The 20,083-nt window shown below is 45.2% G+C and overlaps 1 protein-coding gene across 1 annotated transcript in view; it reads left to right on the top strand.

Annotated features, from left to right (window-relative positions):
- Positions 1 to 20,083, top strand: part of RPTOR (regulatory associated protein of MTOR, complex 1) — a 455,351-nt gene that overhangs the window by 171,023 nt on the left and 264,245 nt on the right. The window contains exon 6 of the mRNA XM_015408620.1: positions 18,314 to 18,414. Coding sequence (XP_015264106.1) covers positions 18,314 to 18,414 — 101 coding nt within the window. The remainder of the gene's footprint in view (positions 1 to 18,313; positions 18,415 to 20,083) is intronic.

The raw sequence follows: 20,083 nt of genomic DNA, 5'->3' as shown, positions 1-20,083 counted from the left end.
CCTCCTCCTCTTCTTCTTCTTCTTCTTCTTCTTCTTCTTCTTCTTCTTCTTCTTCTTCTTCTTCTTCTTCTTCTTCTTCTTCTTCTTCTTCTTCTTCTTCTTCTTCTTCTGTTCTGAAAGTAGTCCTGTCAAAGGACAACTGCCATTGCCAGCCCAGTCCTTGGGCCAACATTCAGCACACCAAAAGCCTGCAAGGTAAAGGCCGAACCACAGACTGCCAGACACGTCCATGTGAACCTGTAGAGAGTCCCCCAAAGCGGATGGCGTTTGCCAGATAGCCACACCATTGAAATTGGACAGAAAGCTGGCCCAGACTTGCAAGTCATCCCTAACCTCATCATGGGTGATTCTGATGTGATGGTGAGGCAACATGGCCCCAGAAGTGGCCCATGCAAGCTGTGTGCCAAAAGTGCACCCAGGGAACACAACCATGCAAGTGAAATGTAAGTGGCCTAGGAGCACTTGGATTTCCTTAAGGGGTGCATTTTTTACTGCTGATGATGCATGTCAACAGCATCCTCAGGATGGACAGCATGTCCTCTGGGAGGTAAGACATGCACTGCACTGAATCCAGCCAAATTCCCAAATGCATAAGCTGAGTGGACTCCATCTTGTCTTGGGCTAGGGGAACCCCCAGCTCAACTTCTAGGGCTTGGAATGTGGACAAGTGGTATGAGCAGTCAGGGGTCCCTGAAGGGCCAGCAAGCAAAAAATCATCATGATCAAGCTAATAGGTGACGTGTGGGGAATTGGTTTGAACCTTTACTGCCCATTTCAAAATGTACTAAAGGAATCAAAGATGGCTCAGGCTACTGAGCAGCCCATCAGCATGGCCTTATCCACTAACCACTGGTGTTGAATTTAAAGCCCAACAGGCAAAAATCCCCTGGGTGAATCAACAACAATAAAAAAGCCAACTGTATGTTGTACTTGGCCATTAGTGGACTGCAAAACTGAACAATGTTGACTGCATGGTCAAAAGAAGCAAATTGTACTATACAGAATTCTTTACAGAATAATTAACGGATGACTCTTTGGGGTATTAGAGGTGGTGTATTAACTTAAATTCGCTGGGGGCTTTCTTAGGTACCACAGCCAAGGGGGGAAACTCTAAGATTGGGGAGGGGTGAAGAATTAAATGGACCAGCCACTCCATTTGCACATTCCTTAGCCACTTTAAGGACTACAACCTTGGGTATGTCCCTGGCAGACTTAAGGTTACCACAGTCGATCGGAACACGGGGGCCGGTGAATGGGATGTGAAAACCAGCGTTAAAACCTTCATAAAAGTAACTGGCTGCTGACTTTTTAGGATATCTGGACAATAAAGGTATGACAGCTGGCAGTCGAATGGGGTGTGGACCAAGGACATATCTAGAACAGGCAGAATCACTTAGTGGAACCTGAGGCAGCTGTAGTGTCAGCACTCAGAAACCAGTGCTAGAACTTTCATAAAGGTAACTGGTTACTGCCCTGTTAAGATATCTGGACAGTAAAGGTATGACAGCTGGCAGTCGAATGGGGGTGTCAGCCAAGGACATGTCTAGTAATTCAGAACAGGCGGGCTCATTTAGCAGAACCTGAGGCAGCTGTTATGTCAGCACCCGACCCTCTCATCTTTTTTGTTACTGGAGCTGGTGGAGGATTGGGCAGTGATGCACTCCCACCCCTTGTGCAAAATGGTCTAGGATGAGGGCTGCAGCAAACGTCATAGTTATGCTCAAATTTGCAACAGACTCACTGGCACCTCCTTCACCAGGTAGTGTCCTTCTTATAACCCACTTTCACCCTGTACTGATCCAGTCTGGTCCTCATGGGCAGCCCCACTGTCAACAGCCAGAGTTTATTGTTTAAAAGATCCCATCTGGCTAGCTCATTATGTGACACCCTCTTACAGAATGCATCGTCATATTCAATAGTGGGACCATCCCTATCCACCAAATGGGCCCTAAGAACATTGAGCGCATGGTTGGTCAAATGCCACCCATGTTCAGGGAATGCTGATTTTATTGTTCCCATGTAAACCTCATAACCAGTAAGCCAGTTTTGAAGGTATGCTCTGCATTTCCCTTGGCAACACTTTTTTTGTCAGAGTGGGGGCCCAGCTTGCCTATTTGGCCCACCAGTTTGAAGAGGGGAAAAACATCAACATAATACTTGCCCAATATACACTCTAAGATGCTGGGGGAAGGTGGATACCTAGAGGGTCCTCAAAGTCACTATAAGTTGCAGTCCCCTGAACCTGTTGGGATTGTTCGCCCCACCAAAAAACCGCTCCCAGTCTGGGCTGCCCCCCTGTGTTGGTGCCTTAGAGTCCAAGCTGGTAGGATATGAGCTCCCGCCAACCAATAATTTCCTGCTGCATGGGCAGAGTCCTCTTCCAAAGAAGACTCACCAGAAGAGCTGAGACTGCTGGACATGTCACAATCCCATGCCGATCTTCATGGCTTATGCCACTTGGTGTGACTGCACCTTGATGGAGGATGCCTAGGATGAGTGCTGACTCTGGAACACTGAAAGAATTTGACTAAGCTGGTGAACATGACCTCCTTGAGCCCCTGGGGCCCAACTTTGTAGAAGGTTCTAAGGCTGCAGGGTGAGCACCCATCTGATCAAAACACTCAGCAAGACACTGAATGGCCTGCAAAATGGCTGAATTATCTGAGCCTGTGATGGTAGCTGGAGCCTGCTGGGGGGTACTCTGGAAGGTGCCTGCCGCCCGGATGCCCACACCACCTCCCGATTGCTTCTCATTGCCTGTGCTGTGTTCCTTTGAAGTGAGGTTGCTACTGGTCACGTGGTTTGTGTCACATGTGGTCAGCTGAGGCTCTGTTCTCCCAAAAAAATGAAACAAACTGAGGACCTGAGTCTTCTGGCAGCTGCTTTAAATAGCAAAGAAGGAGGACAGGATAAGGACAGACCTTTGATTTCCTGCATCCAAGGCTCTGCCACCATTGATCTGCACTGCGGCCAAACTGGCTCCATGCTGGCTGCTGCCAGGTCAGGCTCCTCCCTGCTGGGCCATGCAGCTGGCCAATCCATCTTTTCTTTGCACCATCTGCTGTACTTGAGTCCTAGCAATCCTGCATTATATGTCATGTTTTTGCATGCAAAAAGGCACATTTAAAATTGTCTAACATTGAAACTAAGCTTTATAGTGCAGTCCTAAGCCCAAGTATTCCCTTCTAAACCCATTGACTTCAGTGGTCTTAGAAGAGTGTAACTCTAGATAGAACTTTTAAAACTCAGCTAAATAGTTAGCTTATCAAGGATGATGGGTCTGGCCTCTTTCTTCTGCAGTACTAATTGTGAGACTTATATAATTCCTGCTCAGTTGCTTCATATCACTGCAGAGCTGAAGTTCCCAGTCTCTATGGAGGTTAATGTATATGGTATATGGGATTGCACATACAATCACTGGATGATTGTCAATTTTATTTATTTAGATAACCTTCAGTTTAAAGCAGTTAAATGTAATAATAATCCATATAAAAATAAAATAGTAAAACTTACGAATAATATGAAACCCAAACAAACAAATCATGTCACGAAGTAGAAAGTTTTCCTAAGGGGTGATTTTACATGATTTCTGAAAGACCAGAATGTCCATTTCTTACAAGTTTTCTTTGAAAGGGAGCTTCAAGAGGCTGGGTCTGTGATAGAGATCTGTATTTTGCTGTCCTAGATTACATACTCATGCAGTAGGGGATATGGATCAAGGCGTTCCTTTCAGATTTCATGAAGTCTGGAGCATATAGAAAGTGGGCAACCTTATTTTCACATTAGTGATCCTTTGTACAGTCATACACACCAGGGAGAAGTGGATAGCTGTAACATACTAGAAGAAGATGTAAGATAAATAATGAGAACAGACTGAAGATTCGTTATGGCTGGTGGTGCATCTGTTGTAATGTGGTTGTCAATAGTCGGGTATCATCAGCACAGAATGTGCCGCATATACTTTAAAAAAATAAAATCCTGCACTTCAGACACTATTGTTGGTGATCTCCTATAATATACAGCTACAGTATAATTGGATGCTTTAATTAGACACCACTCTTCTACACAGAAGTGCAAAAATCCTTAAGGTGTCTAGTTAGGGAGATATTACTATAATATCAAAGGGATAATAGTTGTATATAGACAAGCTCACTGCCTCTGGGAACTTATCTTAATTAGTCATTCATACTCACGAAATTTAAACCCAATTGGATTGAAATATCATCCCTGGGACAGCACCTCCCTCAGTCTTTTTGTGAAGAGAGATCACAGGTGATTTAAATAGGTTAGGGATGGATTTCTTTAGAATACAATGCAGCAGAATTTTCTTAAAACCTATTTTAGGGGTTATGATTTTGGTGGCCAGGTTCCAGTGCTGGCAAATGCTAAGTGTACTTATCTGGAAAACATACCTCATTAGTACTTGAGGTTGAGGGAACAGGCAGCTTTGTGACTGCATTTGTGGATGTTCTCCAAGGTTTATGCTTGGCTGTATAAATCACTGTTTTTATTGAAATGGTGCATTTAGTTTTATTGCCATTGTTACAGAGGGAGCAGGCTCTAGGAGAGCCTATTGTGCATGCAAAGTAAAAATCATACTCAACAAGGTGGTTTTCATGGTAACACTGTTCTGTTTCCTAATATAAATAAATGACCTGGCTAGAAATGTACTTGTAAGTTGAGGTACTTACTTTAGCAGCTGTGTTTCTATGGACTTCCTGTAGTGAAAAAGGAGGCATTTGTCTATATTGGTATCTGCTAGGGATGTACATTTTGCATTTTTGAGCTGAATTAAAACCCGAATCATTCCTTTTTGGCATGATTCAGGCATTAGTTATGCCAAATCAGATTCTCTTATCTGATTTGGCTTACTGATAAGAGAATCCTGAATTAATTCATAAATCCTGATTTTTTTGGGGGGGGGGGCTCCATTATACCCTAGGGAGCCATTATAGTCAATGGCAGATCTCCTAGGATGTATTCAGTGGGCTGGGGGGGGAGGGGGTTTGAGGTAGATGCACCAAATTTGCTGCTGGAGCCTCTCCACAAAAGAACCCCCAAGTTTTAAAAAGATTGGACCAGGGGCAGTAGAAAGTGAAGTGTGTGGAGGGGGCATGTTTGCAAGGCCAGCAGCAGAACCAGTGCAATGTGCCCAGCAGAACCAATGCCCAAACCCAACAGGACTAAGGTCAAATCTGAGAATCTCCATTGTTTTCAGTGGTGGAAAAAAGCAAGGCCCAGCAGATTCTCCCAGAGAGTCTCTGCAGTAGAAAGTGAGGTGTGGGGAGGGGGCATGTTTGCAAGGCTGTGCAGTGTGCCAAGCAGAACAAGTGCCACTCTGGCAGTGCCGAAACCCTTCCTGTTGGGAGGGAGCTGTTGCTTTTGGCAGCAGAGGATAGGGCTTGCAATAATGGGTTTAAATTTAGGGTGGGAAGTTACCAGCTGGATATTAGGAAAAACTTTTTTATAGTAAGAGTCGTGCAACTGTGGAATCAGCTGCCTAGGGAGGAGGTGAGCTCCCCCTCACTGGCCATCTTTAAGCAGCAGCTGGACAAACACTTGTCGGGGATGCTCTAGGGTGATCCTGCATTGAGCAGGGGGTTGGACTAGATGACCTGTATGGCCCCTTCCAGCTCTGTGTTTCTATGATTCTGTGATATAGTACTTGACAAGTGTACTATTAGTGGGGGGTTTTCTGGCTTGTCTCAGAGCGATAGCCTTTAGGCTTAAAGTTTTGTTCTCCATGATTTGGGCTATATTGGAATGCAGTTGGGTAGATCACTTGATTTTCCTTTGCCTGAACTGTACACTGTCTAAGGGCAATCCTTTTTTTTTTTTTTTGAGCCCCCGGAGGGGATTTTTTATTATTTTTTTATCACTACAAAAACTACAACAGATCTACTTTATGTAGCCTGAATATGATCTATAGACCACATCCATGTCGTTAAGCAACGATTCCACATTCATTTCTGTCACTGGGGCTAGCAGTTCACTAATCACTTCTTTAAGATTCTCCCCTCTGTTCTCTGGCATGCCCTGGAAACGAAGTATCATGTTGGCCTTTTCCATTTGGACTTGCAAAAGCTGATCTTCCATGGAGATTTGTTTTCTTTCCAGCTTTTGCACTTTCTTCTTCACCTTCTGTGTAGTTACAGCCACTTCCTTTGCCTTCTCAGCATCTTGTTTCATTATTTGTATCAAATCGTTTATCTGGGTTTGTTGTGCAGTAATGCTTTGAGTCACTATAGACATCTGTTCCTTGAAGTTATTCAGCTGTTCCAGTAGAGGGCGCATGTAATCCGCTATAGATTTTGCCACCTCACTGGTAACTTCCGGTTTCGGGCTCTCAGACCCTTTCACTTTCAAAAGTTTTTCTCTGTCCTTCTTCCCCGCCATCTTTATCATTTGTTTACTTTCGCGAAATTTTTAAAAGTCTCTGAATGTGCGCTTGACCGCTTAGATTCGCTTTGGTAAGTACTTCTAGGAAGTTTCCCTTGTGTTTTCTTCCACTCCCCCGCTCAATCGCTCAAAAGTTCATGCGCATGGGAGGCGTCCCTCCCCCGCTCGCCTTTTTCCGTTCGGTGGGGTGGGGTGGGGAGCTATCTTTTCCCCTTTACAAAACGCTTCGGAGTTGAATCCTGTTCATAATTGGTCATCCGACCTCGATTTCATTTCATTTCTGCCGCACGATCTCCTGCGCTTGCCCTGGTCAGCATCACCAAGTCCATACGGTCTCACAGCACGGAGAACCATCGGAATGAAGAGGCACCTCAATTCTCCGGCATTCCGCCATCGAAGAGGTGACCTCTTAAAAGTTCCATGGCCAGGGTCCCTTTGCCAAGCCCCTTTGGGGAGGTTGCGAGCCTGCGCACCCCCTTCTTCAGCTGGAGCGCAGCTTCACCCCCAGGAGGTCCGGGAGGTGAGTCTGCTAGCGTGCCGCCATAAACCGGAAGTCCTCTAAGGGCAATCCTAAACTTAATTAAACCCTTCTTAGCCCACTGAGTTAAATGAAATTAGAAAAGTATAAATATGCTTATGATTGGACCGCATGATACTTTAGGACTGCTAAAATAAACAGGAATCCTGTGACAAAGAGTAACTAAATTTTAGTCTTTGAGGTGCTAGAAGAGTGTTGGACTATAATCTGTGTTAGCCAAATTGCCTTTATTCTGATTGATATTTGTGGAAATTAAGGGCAATAGGCAAAATAAGGGAGCAAGCACCAGTGTATACAGGGGTCCCGCTTTTTCCCAGCTCACCATGAATAGACTCAGAGGCACGTTTCAATATAAAATGATTTCCTTTACTGTAGATTCTTCACAAGCATACAATATCACAAACACACTCACAGTTATACAGTTCTAAGAAAATTAGATAGAGGAATTTTGCATTAGCAGGATGTTTTGTTGAGGGGTACCTGTCCACGAAGGGGTGGAATGATCCTTAGGAAAAAATGAGGGAGACTATAAGGAAATGGGGTCGTGTCTTAGGCCAGCAAAGACACGTGGATAGACTTGGTAAACTAATCCAGTGGCAGTGCGATAGGTAGGGGTTAGGTGCGTGAGAGAGCAAGAGAGAGACCGTGTGGCTAAGTGCCCCCTTTTAAGAGGGGGGCTTTGGGGGTTGGGTCAGGCTGGTCACATGTCTTGGCCAACCTCCTACTAGTCCATCCCAAAAACATCCTATTGGAGCAGGGTTTAGGGGGAGGAGATCTAGTAACTTTGGGCTGAGCAGTAGCACCTGGATTATGACTCATGTGGCCAGAGTCATTAAGATTCTGTGATTGTCTTCTGCCTGTCACCTTTCAGCTAGGTGAGACTCGGTGGGGGAGGGGAATGCTGCCTGCGTGTGTTGGAAGAGGCTTCTCGTGGCGTTTGGATTTCTTTGTCTCTGGTCTTCTCTCTGAGTTTACAGTGCTTCACATGGCTAGGGAGCTGGTCCATCTTAGCAGGCAAGAGGGCAGGTAACTTCTAGGAACCATTGGCACAACATACAGGAAAGCTTTTCTGATTCTGGGGGTGTGTCTAGCTGGCATCCTTTTTGGGTCACCTCACAGTTCAGTCTCTATTTGCACATTGCTTGCACAGTCCAGGTTTCATTACTTATGAACTTTGTCCATAAGAGCACAATATGTGCCTTGCAGGGCAACATCTGGGAGAACTAGGTTTGAATCCCCACTCGTGCCATGGAAGATTGCTGGGTGACCTTGGGCCAGCCACACACTCTCAGACTAACCAACCTCTCTTGTGAGGAGAGTGGAATGATGGTAAGCTGCTTTGGGTTCTCTTTGGGGGGAAAGGCAGGCCATAAATGAAGTAAATAAATAAACAGACAAAATTGCTACTTATTTTTTCTGTAGTAGACTACACAATGGCCTCTTTGGAATTATTTAAGAGTTCTAGTTACTTCAGTTATTGTAGAACATTGGGAGTTTGGAATTTAAAAAAAAGTTTAAATAAATTATTTTCTGCACCACCCACATTAAAGAAAAGTGAAAACACTATTTGCTCTTTCATTCACATTGAGGAGACAGGGGAGTGGTGGTTGTTCTGGACCGAGATGCTTTCCAGAACTACATAATCAATAAGAGAGGTCACCGTTCCAAGGAACAAACCATGAATATGTTGACAGTAGAGGAGGCAACAGAGGGAGAGATGGTATGGGAGAGAGAGAGCCACAAGCTGTGGTTGGTTGGCTTAGACTGAGCCGGCTGAAACTGAATCCGACAAAGACAGAGGTCCTGTGCCTGAGCCGGGGTTGTCCGAGGGTAGGGATCCCACTCCCGACCTTCGATGGGGCACCGGTGCCAGTGCCAGAGGTTAGGAGCCTGGGAGTGCTCTTGGATCCCTCCTTAACAATGGAAGCCCAAGTAGCAGCCACCACCAAGTCAGCCTTTCACCACCTCCAGCTGATTAGGAAGTTGGTTCCCTTCCTCGAACGCAACAACTTTGGAACAGTGATCCATGCAATGGTCACCTCAAGGTTGGACTACTGTAATGCTCTGTACATGGGGCTGCCCTTGTTGCAAATTTAGAAGCTGCAGCTAGTGCAAAATGCACGGCCAGGCTTTTGATGGGCCTCCCTATGCGGGAGCACATCCAGCCTGTGCTAAAGGCATTACACTGGCTGCTGATAGCATTCCAAGTTCGCTTCAAGGTTCTGGTTCTCACCTTTAAAGCCCTATATGGTCAGGGGCCAGCATACCTGAGGGACCACCTTTCCCCATATGTACCCCAGCAAGCACTGCATTCAGGGTCACAAAACCTTTTGACGCTCCCAGGCCCCAAAGATGTCAGACAGGCAGCAACCAGGGCCAGGGTGTTCTCAGTGGCGGCTCTGTACTAGTGGAATGAATTCCCAGAAGAGATCAGGGCCCTGTGGGATCTTTTACAATTCCTCAGGGCCTGCAAGACGGAGCTCTTCCACCAGGCCTTCAATTTAGAAGCCGCCACCATCACCATCACTATCACCAACATCATTACTAAAGAGGCGCCCGACTCCTCCATTACAATCTATGCCAGTTGTATATATGTGATAAAGATTAAGAACTGATGAACAAAGTAACCGTTGCCGCCATCCTTAATATATAGTTACAACCAGAGGTCATTTCGGGGGGGATCGCGGGGGATCACAGTTCCCCCGGGTGAGGTGCAGGGGGGCGGGGCACATTGGCGTCTTTCCCCTCTGCCTGGCGGAGGCCACTCCACGTGGCCTCCGTAAGGACTCCCAGCCCCATCCAGGAGCTTCCCCGAGGTAGCTGTGTTAGTCTGTTGCTGCAAAATAGTCCAAGAGTTCAAATAGCACCTTTAAGACTAACAAATAGCACCTTTAAGACTAACCTTTAAGACTAAGACTAACTGAGTGGTGGGTGTGGTCTTATGACACACTTCCGGTGATGTCAGGGGGTGTGGCATATGCTAATGAGTTATGCTAATGAGTTCCCCTAGCTCTTTTTCTACGAAACGACCCCTGGTTACAACTCACTAGCACTTTATATTTTTAATTGTTTTTAGATGGTTTTATTTATGTTATTACTGTTTTTATGTTGTTCTTGTAAGCTGCCCTGAGCCTGCTTCGGTGGGGAGAGTGGGGTATAAATTAATTAAATAAATAAATATCTGGTTTCACACGAGTCAATCACCCCTTGCTGTTGCTCGAGCTGGGACTCCGGCGGATCCCTGCCACCGTGTGTGAAGCCCCTGGAGGCAGCCAGGGACTCAGACATTTGAGGGAGGGAGGGTGGTTCCGTCACCATGCCCTGCCACTCACTCTACCTGGGTTATTAGCCTTCCCTCTCTCTCTATACCGTGGCTTGGTTCACCTCAGGTAATCCTCCCCGGCCCCTTCTGGCTGCCTCCCTTTTATCCCCTTCCCCGCTCCCTCAACCCTCCCCTGGGCCCGCCTCTCCTCCTCCCTGCTCTGCCCCACCCCCTCTCTTAAGCCCAAACACCAAACCTCGGGCGAGGCCCTGTTCCTGGTTGCCGCTTCCGGGGGGGAGCGCGCTGCGATTGCTCTGTGATTATTATTTTTTTTGCATATAAAAATGAAGATTGAGATGATGTTGAGATTGTGAACAGGCAGTTAGTTTCTGTGCTTCACAGTTGTAAGTTTTTACATCCCTTACTACAAAGGCTGTCCCTTAACAATAAACTGTTAATTCACAGCTGAGGGGCTGATATCTAAAGAAAGCCAGAATCTGCTGCAATAATAAAAATTCCACTTTTGACACCTCATAAGAATTAGCATAGTGTAGTCTGAGAATTTCAGTGGCAGTTAATGGATTTGTGCAAGTTGCAGCCTGACAGTTGTTTTTCTCTTGGTCTTTATGTGGTATATTCTGGTCTTCTAATATCTTTCAGGTGTTCAAGGACATCTTTTGATATTAGTGGTGAATTGTGGTGATGGGTTTGTTTTCTATTTTTTGTTTGTTTTTGCAGCATACAAGTCCACCCCACCCCACAGGGAAAGCATTATCCGCAAACATTGAAAAATCAGTCTACCATTCCAATCCCAGTTGTCTGTTATGAGGGAAATACATTGACATCAAGGGGACTTGTGTCCATGTAATGTGTTGAGGGTCAAAACAAGATTCACAGATAAATATTCTCTTGAAGTCAGATGATCACTTACATTCTTACAGATATGTATCTTTATACTTTCAGATAATTTCAAACATAGTGTAGCGTTTCAATGAAGATTGGACAGACTGAGCACCTTGATCCATTTAATCATCTTTTGGAGGCTTTAAAAATGTGAAGGACACATGAAATTTGATTAAGAGTACCATATGCTGCTTTCATAAGAGATCATTTAGTGTGTGTTTTGTGACACAGACATTGAATCACCTTAAATGACTTTATTATTTCAGTGAAAGATTAACTTTTGCTTGTTTACTATGAACTGAGTAGGGTTTTGTTTTTATTCATTTAGAATTAGCGTGTTTGTGTGTGTATTCTCTCCTGAAATATTTCATGTTCCTGAACAGGAAGAACTATATTGCTTGCCAAATTGAAACCCCCACCCCCAGCTATAATTGTTAGGGACAGGGACATTTTCAATCTTGTAAGAGTTTTACAAACAATGAGATTTTACAGAAAATTAACTCCTATGAGCATCTCTGTGTGATGCTTAATTGGTCTATTCAGAGGATGGCTGCACTGATTCCTGTGCTGTAATAGTACAAGGCAGCCTATAAAGAGATTTATGTCAGACAGCAAAGTGCTTGGTTGTGTCACTTTAAGCTTCGGAGCTCCAGGATAGACTCTCATCTGCCTTTTTATTACATTCCAAAAAGGTCCATTGTAGTACATATTATTGTAATGAGGTAAATTTATGTTGTTACCTCCCCATTTACACATCTTAACCAAGCCAAATGCACATTTCCCAGGCTCTAATTGCAACTGATCCCTGAGACTTTCTCAACAGAGACATTTTCTGGAAGGGTGCCATATTGTGTTAGTTCTGAGCCAGCTCAACAGCACAGAGAAAGTTCTGAATGAGGTCTGCAAACACCCCCTCCCGAGTTACAGGATAGTGCCAGAAATGGAATGATTGGGCAGAATGCTTAAGAGAGTGCATGGCATCAGTAGGGCAGTGACGTTGAGAATGTGCATATTGCTCATGCATTGTAACAGAGCTGGAATATATGGTGTGATATTTCAGTTCCAAGTGTCGTGACCATCTGCTTCAGCCTGAAGTACTTGAATCATCTTGTGGGAGGGGGCACCTCTTGGGGGATGTTTCTATAGCAAAGGCTGATAGAGGCTGAAAAAGTAGCTTTATCCTTTCCGATAGTCATATGTCTTTTTTTTATAAAGCAATGTGTTCACAGGCTGCTGTTTCTGTACCAACAGGGCCCTAAAAAAGAAGTGTTCCACTAGTCCATAGGAGCTGCAGGCTGTTTCATCATAAATCAAGCAGATCAAGGAAAGCATTCAGTCATGCTTCTTACCTATAGAATTCTTTCCACTATGGAATCAACATAGTCCAAGTGCAGTGTAAATCTTTTATTTGGATAATATAGTGCCTGGACTGTGGCAGAATGAGCCTGCCCTGGCCTGCACACTGCCCTCCAAGGTTTTCCCAACACATGGAAAGGCTTTCCTCTCTCTCTGGTAACCTGCCACCACCACCTGACCTTTGTAGGAATTGCCTGCTGGGAGGATCAGGACTCCCAGCCTCCCTTTCAAGTTCTGAGGCCTTGCCTCTGTGTCTCCCGCTGCCCAGCGCCTGGTCACCATGGTGACCATTTACTGCCTTGTACACCCCTGGAGGAATAGCCACTTGCCAACTGCCTGCCTTCCCCCTGGTGCTCCTTTTAAAATTCATGATGGTGGAGGTCCATGTGGTACGGAGAACCACTATCAGCATCAAAAATTATAAAGTATTTGTTAAAAAGAAAGTGTTCACAAGCATACTTTTAGCACAGCACCGGATTGAGCAAGGGATTCAAAAGAAATGGGTAAAATGCAAATCCTCTGTCCCTCTCTCTATAAACACCCTATCTTATGTTAAAAATATAGGGCAGGCGCCTTAGTTTAGGATGTTGTAGATCTCTATAGTGTTACCATTAACTTGAAGTTTTTTGTAGTTCTCCAGGCCAGTACATGGCAAATGGCTGCCTCCTCCAGACCTCAGCTAAGTTCTGTCTGCTCTGATGAACCCAGCACAGAAGAGACTTCCCTCCTTCCTCCCAGAAGTTTTATCTTCTCCCTTTCCCCTCCCAGTGACTCAGTCAGGCCAGGTCAAGGAAGCTTTTCCTAATGTCGAAATTTCCTTCCTGAAGTCTCTCTAGTATTTAATTCCTCCAAATATTTTGTGTGTTTTCTGTTGCCCCAGAATGTTGGACCAGAACCAACGAGTTGAAATTAAATCAGAAATGTCTTCGGCTAAACATTAGGAAGGACTTCCTGACAGAGTGGTTCTTCAGTGGAACAGACTTCCTCAGGAGGTGGTGGACTCTCCTTCTTTGGAGGTTTTCAAACAGAGGCTAGATGGCCATCTGACAGTAATGAGGATTCTATGAATTTAGGCAGACCATGAGTGGGAGGGCAGGAAGGATTGCCTCAGTGCTTAGTTCTTGTGGCCCTTTCTTACATGCCCAGGGAAATGCTGATTGCCACTTTGGGGTCAGGAAGCAATTTTTCTTCAGGCCAATTTGACCAGGGATCCTGAAGTTTTTTTTGTCATCATCTGGGTGTGGAACAGCGGTCACTGCAGGTGTTTGTGAATTTCCCGCCTTAAGCAGGGGGTTGGACTAGATGACCCTGGAGGTACTTTCCAACTCTATGATTCTGTGATTCTAAATTTCTGTTCCCTGCTGGTGGAAGGGGGGAGCTTGACCATCCCATTGTCTAGACCTATTAACATTTGCATGAAGGTGGGCTGTGGTAAGTCTGGAAAGCAGTTGAACTGACTTCCTCCCTTCCTGCCTGGTCTCTGCCCAGAGAGGGGGAAAACTTTTAAAACTCAGAGTGAAGGTTTTGCTCATTTCAAACTGCCAAAGAAAAAATGAATTTCTTCACATGGACATAAGCAGACACTTACTTTAGCTCTATGTTTAAATTTCAATATTTGTAAAAATCTTATTTATGTGATTTCAGAAAAGTTCCATCGTATTAAACTTGTCATCCTGCCAGTGCCTTCTAGATGATTATAAAACCAGTCAGTAGCTTTGCCCAGCAAAACTCAATCCTACTCTGGGCACGCCCTGACCTGAATAGCCCAGGCAAGCCCGACCTTGTCAGATCTCAGAAGCTAAGCAGGGCCGACCCTGGCAAGTACTTTGAAGGGAGACCTCCGAGGAATACCAGGGCTGGGACGCAGGGGCACGCAATAGTAAGCCACCTCTCTGAAAAGTCCACGCCCCACTAGGGGTCGCCAGAAGTCAGCTATGACTACAAGACACACACACACAATACAGACACACACAAAAATCCTACTCTAGGCACAACATTTTGCAGGGGCAGTGAGTGAAAGAAGACTGCTAATACTGATCAAAGTTTTTTCTACAAGTAGAAATGGACTGCTGTTAGTTATTTGCCATCTACCGAGAACTTGATGGATGTTACCAGATAAGTTATGTGGGAGACTTAAGCAGTGACGTTACTGTTGGTCCAAAAATATTTTTAAAACACCACTGTTGCCGCCTTTTTGATGGATGGAATAAAGTTCTACAGCCTCTCTTCACGATAGAAGGGCCCCTCATCCCTTTCGCCTTTGATACGCAGAAGTGAGTTGCAGAGAATGCATGGTCTATTAAGCATTTACAGAACCACACAATATGGCTTGTCTGATCTCCAGTAAACTAATTGCAGAATCATTGGCTGCTTTATCAACTGCTAAACTTACCTTGAGCTACTGTCAGTTCTACTTCACTGGAGAGAGGGTCACTGTGTAAACATTCCAGTGTTTGCAGAGATTTGAATTGATTTCTTACCCCCACATGCTCAACCTTGTGAATCTGTGCTAGTGCAATTTCTGTCAAGCCTCCAGGGATGTGAACAGTGTAGGCTAGAGATTGTTACTTGGGAAGCCGCCATGCTCAGAATTGATTAGTGTCAATGAAACAAGCAAATAGAGAACTGTGAAATATCATGGAAATTTGGAGTAGGGGTGAGGGAAGTTCCACAGTTGTGTGGTTCATTGGGAAGGAGGCTTTGGAAGGGCTCTCTGCTTGACTGCACTTCCTCCTCTTCCAACTGAGCTGTGTTATATATGCAAACAAGAGTAATTCTACCAACAACATTATCAGTTGATTAATTCTTCTCCCTGCACTGGAACAAGCATTGCAGTTAAAATCAGTTGTTAGTATAGTAATTTGTTTTAAAATTTAGTAGCCCACCTTTCAGAGCATGCATTCAGGGTGGCTTACACTTGTTCTACCAATAAACTTATATAAAACACAACTAAAACTACTTTACTAAAAACAGCACAAAAATGAATAGTAAAATGTTCCATATTGCCCATAATTTTCAGCACCCAGCTCTTAGACACTGAAATTCCTGGTAAAAATAAATTCAGCTTCCCTAAAACATCTTGGTTCTGAAAGCTAATCCTAAATCAATATTTGGGCAATAACATTTGCTAATCCTGTCTGACTTTTTTAGTTGGGTTTAGGCACCAACTTTAGAACTCTAACATGTTTTTTGGCATTTCAGGGTTTCTTGGTGAGAAAGAGCATCTTATAAGGTTGTTACCTTTGAAATTATAAGGAGAACCTTTTGAGGGAGTTGTTTTGCATATGAGGATTGCAGGAGGATTGCAGGAAAAAATGTTCTTGCCTAATGAATCTAATATTCTTAATGAACACAGTGTCTCCTTTGCAGAGAATCCCTGTGGGTTATATGTATTTAGAAGTTTTACACATTAGGGAAGAAATGGATGTTCCAGCTTCATTAGTGTTTTCTAAGCATGCTGATACCTTCCAGTTTGGAATCCTGTGGTTATGAAGATGCCACCTGTTGATATAATTAGAAATTCAATTTATTTAAATACTAGCTTTATCCAGTAACTGAACATGAGAGATAGAAAGTGGGGTGTGTGTGTGTGTGTGTGTGTGTGTGTGTGTGTGTGTGTGAGAGAGAGAGAGAGAGAGAGAGAGAGAGAGAGAGAGAGATGGCTATTTCACTTACAGGGAAGGTTCTTTATGGACCACTGCCTTGGGCTGCTGGCAGCCAGAAGCAAGCTGAGCCAAGCTCAAGTAGCTATACCAGCACTGCAGGGACCACCCAACTCAAACCTGGCCAGTAGAGCCAACAATGGGTGTTGGCAGGGCCAGCTCTATCACTAGGCGAACTAGGGCAACGGCCTAGGGCGCAGATCTCCCAGGGGCGCAGCGAGTCCCCTGCTGCCCCCAGCATGGCTTTCTGAGTGCCCCTGCTCCACAGCGCACCCCTTCCCGTGCCTTGCGCACCCCCTCCCTCCTGCTCCTGCAGTTTGTGCCAGATTCCCGCGGGTGGGCAGCCTCTTGTCGCCAGCAGCCCGGCTGGGGCAAGAAGGTTGGAGACTGGCAGTGGGCGGATTCGGGGGAAGGGGGCCAAGGGGAGCGCTGCCCGGCCCGGCGGGGCCCCTGGCGAGGGAGGCAGGGAGGGTGCCAATCCTCGGGGCTGCTGCAGCCGTGCCGCCAGGCCAATCACTGCCCCAAAGCAGGAAATCCCGCGAGTTAAACGCCTGCCACTCCTCCTCTTCAGGTAGCTCTGGGAAAGGCGGGCGGGGAGGCGAGGAGCCACAGCCAGCCTGCCTGCCCGCCCACCTGCCTGCCTAAGGGCCAGTGACCCGCCAGCTTCCCCTTCCCATCCGTCTCTCTGAGGCGGGCAGCCGGAGGAGCAGGGCGGAAAGAGAAAGTGTGCCAGTCTCGGCCCCTGCAGCATAGCAGCAGCAGCAGCCGCCCCCTGGCAACCGCGGGTCCCGCTTCCCATCCTTTGCCGTAGTCGCCCTGTGGGAAGTCCCCCCCCCAGCCCGCAGGAGATTTGTTTGATGTCCTTTCAATGGGGGGGGGACAGGGCAGCTGGAGTAAAGGGAGGGAGGGCGTGGAATAAATAGAGGGGGGGGGTCCTGAGAGGGGACAGGATCTGGGGGGGGAAGGGAAGGGGGTTTGAACAACTACCATTCATTTCTTTTGCCATTTTTTTCCCTCTCCTCTGCAAAACCTTTGGCACTTGGTGTTGTGTTTTCCCTGGCAAAAGCCCTGGGAGGCCCAGGTCCCATTTATCTCAGGGTTCCAATGCTCCCTCTAAGCTGTGGAGTCTTGTTCTACTCTGTGAGTGGCTGGCATTGAAGTTGTGAGCGAGCGATTTGGCTGCTGCATAAATTAGCTTGCTCTGGAGCCACCCTTCCTGAGCGAAGAAAAAAATGAGTGAGCCGGAGGCTAAAAAACTGCGAACTAGCTCACACTAGCTCAGCTTAGAGGGAACACTGGTTACCAGATCCGGGTTGGAATGTCCTTGTTTTTTGGGGAGGGGTGGAGCCCAGGGAGGCTAGGATTTGGGGAGGGGAGGGGGGGGGGGGGCGCAAGAAGTTAGCCTCGCCTAGTGTGCAAAAAACCCTGGAGCCGGCCCTGGGTGTTGGTGCTCCTCTTGCTGCCTCCTGTTGGCAATACTGCAGGAAGAGGCAGCATTTAGCCTTTTACTAGAGGGAAGGGAAGACTCATGGACCCTGCATTTACTAGAGGAAGGGCAAGTTAAAAATGTTGGTGGATCTTTATTCTGTGGTGCCATTGCTGTTCAGAAACTTTGTAATATAATTGTTACTTTATTCCATTTTTTTATATTGTGATGTCAGACTCATAGAATGTTTGCTTTATGGGAAGTAGAGTGAATACAGAAGTAATGTCCCGTAACACTATGTTTGCTTAGATTTTCCATTACTCTCCTAGTTGCCTTTTCTCAAAAAAGATTGCTTATACAATTCATTCAATGATTTAATGTTCAGGTCGTCCTTACTGAATAATTAGAAAAGCAGATTGTAAAAGTATTCCCCAGTTGCTTTATTACCATTTATTCTGAACCATGCAAGAACCTTTGTTATCTAGCATTTTTATTTCCTCAATGGTGTTCATAATTTGAGCATTTGGAATCCACTGAATAGTTGAGATGGCAGAAGCTGTAGTCTGGGAAAATGGGAACTGTACACGGGATGAACTGCCATGTGAGAGGAAATTCTTATTGGTCAGTTAAGTCAAGATAATGCACATTGTACATTTGGAACATACAGATACCATGGTTGCTGTTCTAAAATGGAAATGGTAGTTTTATGTCCATTGCTATAAATGTGGCATATGCCTGTTTAACAATAAAAAATCATTTTTTAATAGAATTCCTGGAAGGCTAAATGACAGGAGAACGCCTCTGGGAGAACTGAATTGGATCTTTACAGCCATCACAGACACAATTGCATGGAACGTCCTACCCAGAGGTAAGACTTTGGCAGCTAAGCCACAGAATTACTAGCTATGTATAGGTTGACAACAATAAAGGGGGCAGGAGTTTGAAACTAAAAAAAAAACAGAGAAAAAAAATAGGAAGTAATAAGAATCCCAAAAGAAAAAATAAATATTTTGAACAGAGAAAATAGGGTCTCCCCACACCTAACTTCTCTATGATATCCAGTGCCTCTGGCATTTGCATACTTTGGTCTCCAATGTTCCCTCTAAGCCCCACTGTGTTGTGAGCAGAAATTCTACCTCATGAGCTAAAAAAGCTAGTAGCATTAAAATTGTGAGCGAGTCCAAATTTGACTATCATGTAAATTAGTTTTTTAGAAGATTACTTCCATACCCTTGTATTATCTCAGAATAAATTATTTAAATTACATTAAAACTATATTTTAAGAATAATTTAAACATTATAAGAGAAAACAGAATCAAGTCAAATTTCACCCACCCCTTTCCACTATATTAGTAGACCTGTCCTCTGGAGAACAAGTCTACCAATCCCAGTCCACTATATTGGTAGACCTGTCCTTTGAAGAACAGGTCTACCCACCCCTTTCCACTATATTGGTAGACCTGGCCTCCAGAGAACAGGGCTACCCACCCCTTTCCACTATATTGGTAGACCTGGCCTCTGGAGAACAGGTCTACCCATCCCAGTCCATTATATTGATAGACCTGACCTCAGGCCATCACCCTCTGCTGAGCCTTAGGAGGGGGGACTCTTGCAGTCTACTTTGTATTTTTAGTGAACTATAACAACCAGCATTACAGGTCAAGTATAACAGAGGAGAAACAATCACTGTCAGAACCCTGCCTAACCTAACAAACAGGAAGTTGCTTAAATGTTATTATCACCCTGCTAAACTACTTATTTATTCAAATATATATATCCCACTTTTACCTGTGACTCAAGGCAGCTTACAGATCATACTGAAAAGCATAATAGGGGTGTGCAAAAAAGGTCATTTTTTTCCAGCTCCATTGTAGCCTATGGGGACCATTATAGTCAATTGGCCCCATAGGCTATAATGGAGAATCAATCTGGGGGTATCTGGGGTTGTTTTTTTGAGGTACAGGCACCAGATTTGCAGCACAGCTGCTGGTGCCTCCCCTCAACAACCCCCCCCCCCCAGTTTCAAAATGAATTGACCAGGGGATCCAATTATGTGGACCCCAAAAGGAGATACCCCCAATCCTCCATTGTTTCCAATGGAGGGGAAAATGCCTTGTGGGCTGAAAGCAGTAATCCCTGTGCTGCCTGTTACAATTTTGTGCACCAGCACTCCCTAGCGTAGTTCAGAGGGAACTATGGTCTCCACTGGTATTTGCTGATGAAGCTTTGATGCCCAAGCCTTAGAATTAGAGGAGCTATCACATGACAGGAGGAAGCAGTGGCATTCAAACTGAGCTGATTAGAGAGTTTTATTAATATCTGTAACAGAAACCATGCCAAAGTGTAGTACTGATGCCTAGGTTTAAAGACTCAGCTGAAAACTTTAGCTATTGTTAGTGGTGGATATAACTATTGCAGTAATAACTTTTGCCAGCTCGGCTGGCCAACATCACTATGGGCCCCAAGACAAAGATTCCCTCTACCTGTTCACCACTACCAAGACCCATCCCAAGCATCATAGGGAAAACAAATTTCAT

This window comes from Gekko japonicus, unplaced genomic scaffold (assembly GCF_001447785.1).
Source record: "Gekko japonicus isolate JY-2015 unplaced genomic scaffold, Gekko_japonicus_V1.1 scaffold57, whole genome shotgun sequence".
NCBI classification, from domain to species: domain Eukaryota; kingdom Metazoa; phylum Chordata; class Lepidosauria; order Squamata; family Gekkonidae; genus Gekko; species Gekko japonicus.
The sequence above is the reverse complement of the archived record's forward strand: the minus strand, read 5'-3'. Positions and strand labels throughout refer to the sequence as shown.